Consider the following 3,400-nt stretch of genomic DNA (forward strand, 5'->3'; position numbering starts at 1 on the left):
GTGCACTCCATTACTTACAAAGTCAACTGTCAAGAGTATCTGGTTTTAAAGGGAACATTAATAAAATATGATGTTTTGCAATAAGCATATGCCAGCTGACTAATACCCAAAGGAAGTCCAAAAAGTTCTGGACTTTTATTGCACGATAGACATTGCAGTGTTATGTTTCACAGTGTCTTAGTTTCAGCTGGGACATAGTTTTCTTCAGAGCGTCTGGTATGAGGCTATTTTTTGGTTCTCAGAGAAAAAAAATGTTGATAACACAACAATGTTGCTGCTAAGCAGTGCTGTTCAGAGCCAAAGACACTCTCAGCAAGGGCTGGTAGGGTGGCTCAAGTAGCTGGGAAGGAACAAAAAAAAAAAAAAAAATAAAATCAGGGCATCTCTTTGCAATCTATCAATTTCTTAACACAAAGGGCAACACCCACTCTCCTCATTCCTTACTTATCTCTTCTACAAAGATTGCACTCCCTGATTACAGTATTCCAATTACATGATACTTCCTACCCTGTTTCTGTGATAACAGCTAAGTCATAGTTTTTTAATTGCTCCATCGATTCTAATTCTTTTTGTTTATTTCCCACACCACGTGCATTGGCATAGACGCATTTCAGCTGGGCTATCAGCAGTGTTATCTTTTTTAAAAAGCCTTCCTCAGTTCCTTTAGAGCGATTCTGAGGTTTTTTTCTGCTGCTCCATAATGACAGTGTCTATGGCTTTTCTGCTCAGGGAGATGGTGGAGTCATTGACCCCAGAGGCATTCAAGAAATGTTTCTATGTTGTACTGAGTGACATGGTTTAGTGGGAAATATTCGTGATAGGTGGATGGTTGCACTGGATGATCTTAGATGTTTTGAATGACAGAGAATCATAGAATTACCAAGATTGGAAAAGATAACTCCCCTTCCTCCATCAAATCTAGCTTTGATGGCACTGGTTCTAACACAGGTGGTTCATTTGACCAACTTTATGGGGTAGTCCCTTCCTGAGTCTGAATCATTACCCACACCCTCTCCTTTTTCCAGACCAGAAAGCTATCTAAGCTTCCTCCCCTTGCAGGGATTTAAGTCAGGGCAGTCTTTCAGCCTGTCTCAGAACAAAACACCATAAATAACTCTCCAATTCCAGGATTCAGTGCTGCCTGGCAATTTCCTCTTTCAACCTGTCCTTTCACTGGAAAAGTTCATTGAGATGGGCACACTTGTATTAATGACATCCACTTCTGCCCGCAGTCCCTATGCAGACTTGCAGATTCTGGAGATCCCCACAACAAAAGACGAGGGTAGCAATTTAACTCCTCAGGAAGCCTATTTAGGTGCGTGCATCTGCACATGAAGGTTGTGGCCACCCTGCCTAGGTTACAACCTCAGCTCAGCCATTGCAGCATACTGTCACCAAGTTTCCTTTAATAGAGGACTGTTCCAGAAGAGAGAGAGCAGGCACCCTCCAGACTTAAACCAGCTTTCCTGTTTGCTCACACTCCACGTGGTTACCTTTGTGCATAAATGGGTGGCTGCTGCTGCTCCTGGACCACCCATGTCTTTTCAGCCACTCTCACAAGGGCTGAGGACCCCTAAGCAGCTTTCTCCTCACCCAGAGGACCCCCTGATTGCAGGACAACCCCTTACCCCACACATATCAACTCCCAACTCTGCTGCAGAATTGAAGTTATGCAATCAGACAAAATACACTATTGTTTACTATTACAGTTGAGGATTTACGTTAAAAAAAACTTAAAACACTTCTTCAATCTTTCTGTAAGCTCTGATTTGTACTTAATCATTATTTTACAACATCTTGCTGCATCTAACCCTCAGATGAAAAACAACACTGAAATGACCAAAACAACTGTTTTAAATAGATAAACTGAAAGTTTAGTAAGCAAACGAAGTTTAAGTCACACTAAGCCCCAAGAGCTTACAGAAAGAACGCTAACCTGTTTATTGACTTCAGCCATGGACAGTTGTAATGCTGTCAGCATGCAATCGGCTCCACATACAGTAGTCCTTTCAGAGTTTGAAAATAAGGGCCATTGTCTTCTGAAATGTTTGATTAAGTTTAAAATCTTTTGCTGTAAAGAAATCATTGCCTAGAGTGGAACACAGAATTAAGAGAAATAATTGTGAATGTAAATATATGAGAGGCCTATACATGTCACCATAAGCTGTGTGCTATAGTTTGCTCTTCCATATCAAATCCACAAAATAAACTCATCCCACAAAAACACAGTCTAGCAAGACTTACCTCACTAACAATGGAATAACTACCAGGAAAACGGGTAGAGAGTGCTTATGAATGATATGTTCATAAAGACCTCTTGTCCTCCTTGCATTTACTAACTTGAAAGAATATCAGAGGGCTGGAGCACCTCTCCTATGAGGAAAGGTTGAGGGAACTGGGCTTCTTTAGTTTAGAGAAGAGAAAGCTCCAGGAAGACCTCACTGTGGCCTTTCAATCCTTGAACAGAACTTTGGCAGGGAGGTTGGACTCGATGATCTCTGGAGGTCCCTTCCAATCCCTACAATTCTGTGATTCTGTATAAACAGGAGGGGGAACAGCTGTTTACTAGGGTGGATAGTGATAGGACAAGGGGGAATGGTCTTAAACTGAGACAGGGGAGGTTTAGGTTAAATAATAGGAGGAAGTTTTTCACACAGAGGGTTGGTGACATACTGGAACAGGTTGCCCAAGGAGGTTGTGGATGCCCCATCCCTGGAGGCATTCAAGGCCAGGCTGGATGTGGCTCTGGGCAGCCTGGTCTTCTGGTTGGTGACCATGCACATAGCAGGGTTGTTGAAACTAGATGAGCATTGTGGTCCTTTTCAACCCAAGCCATTCTATGATAATATCAGTAATTTGACAGGACAGTTTTTTGCCTCTACAGAGACAGCCTGAATGCCTCTAGAGAGCACCTTTCATATTCACCACATCATATTCAGACCAGCATCTATTAGCATGGAATCTCTTAAGCAAGAGATTCAGTATTGTTTTTACAACTTATTATCAAAGACACCTCTGAATATTTTTGTTGCCTCCATACAAAGCCTTTTCAATGCTCCTTTCCTTAAGTCATCATATTTGCTATTCCCTTTGACAGTGAGTTTCTGTACCAGTTTCAGTTGCCACCCAGTGGCTCAGGCTGCCCAGAGCCCCATCCAAGCCAGCTTTAAGCACCTGAAGGGCCAGGGCACCCACAGCTTCTCCGGGCTGTGTCTCACAACCCTCTGAGTGAAAAATTTTCTTCTCCCATCTAACCCAAACCTCCCCTCTCTTGATTTAAAATCGCTCTATTGCTACGCTTCGCTAGAGTCCCTCCCCTTTTAAGTAAGTTAAGCTATTTACTCCACACCCAAGCCCCTCTCAGCCGGCTGAAGCGCTCCCGCTCGCCTATAGCCACTAC

General features: G+C 42.9%; 1 protein-coding gene across 10 annotated transcripts in view; it reads right to left on the reverse strand.

Moving 5' to 3' along the window:
• LOC125700143 (PARP1 binding protein) overlaps positions 1-3,400 on the reverse strand; it is a 46,866-nt gene that overhangs the window by 43,361 nt on the left and 105 nt on the right. For 9 of the 10 annotated variants that reach the window (XM_048960500.1, XM_048960483.1, XM_048960509.1 and 6 more), the window contains exon 2: positions 1,937-2,089. In XM_048960500.1, the coding sequence (XP_048816457.1) occupies positions 1,937-2,086 (150 nt within the window). In that variant the 5' untranslated portion in view covers positions 2,087-2,089. Of the gene's footprint in view, positions 1-1,936; positions 2,090-2,340; positions 2,525-3,400 lie in introns of those variants that run through there. The other variant, XM_048960492.1, reaches the window with a different exon arrangement.

The sequence above is a fragment of the Lagopus muta genome, chromosome 1 (genome assembly GCF_023343835.1).
Source record: "Lagopus muta isolate bLagMut1 chromosome 1, bLagMut1 primary, whole genome shotgun sequence".
NCBI classification, from domain to species: Eukaryota; Metazoa; Chordata; class Aves; order Galliformes; family Phasianidae; genus Lagopus; species Lagopus muta.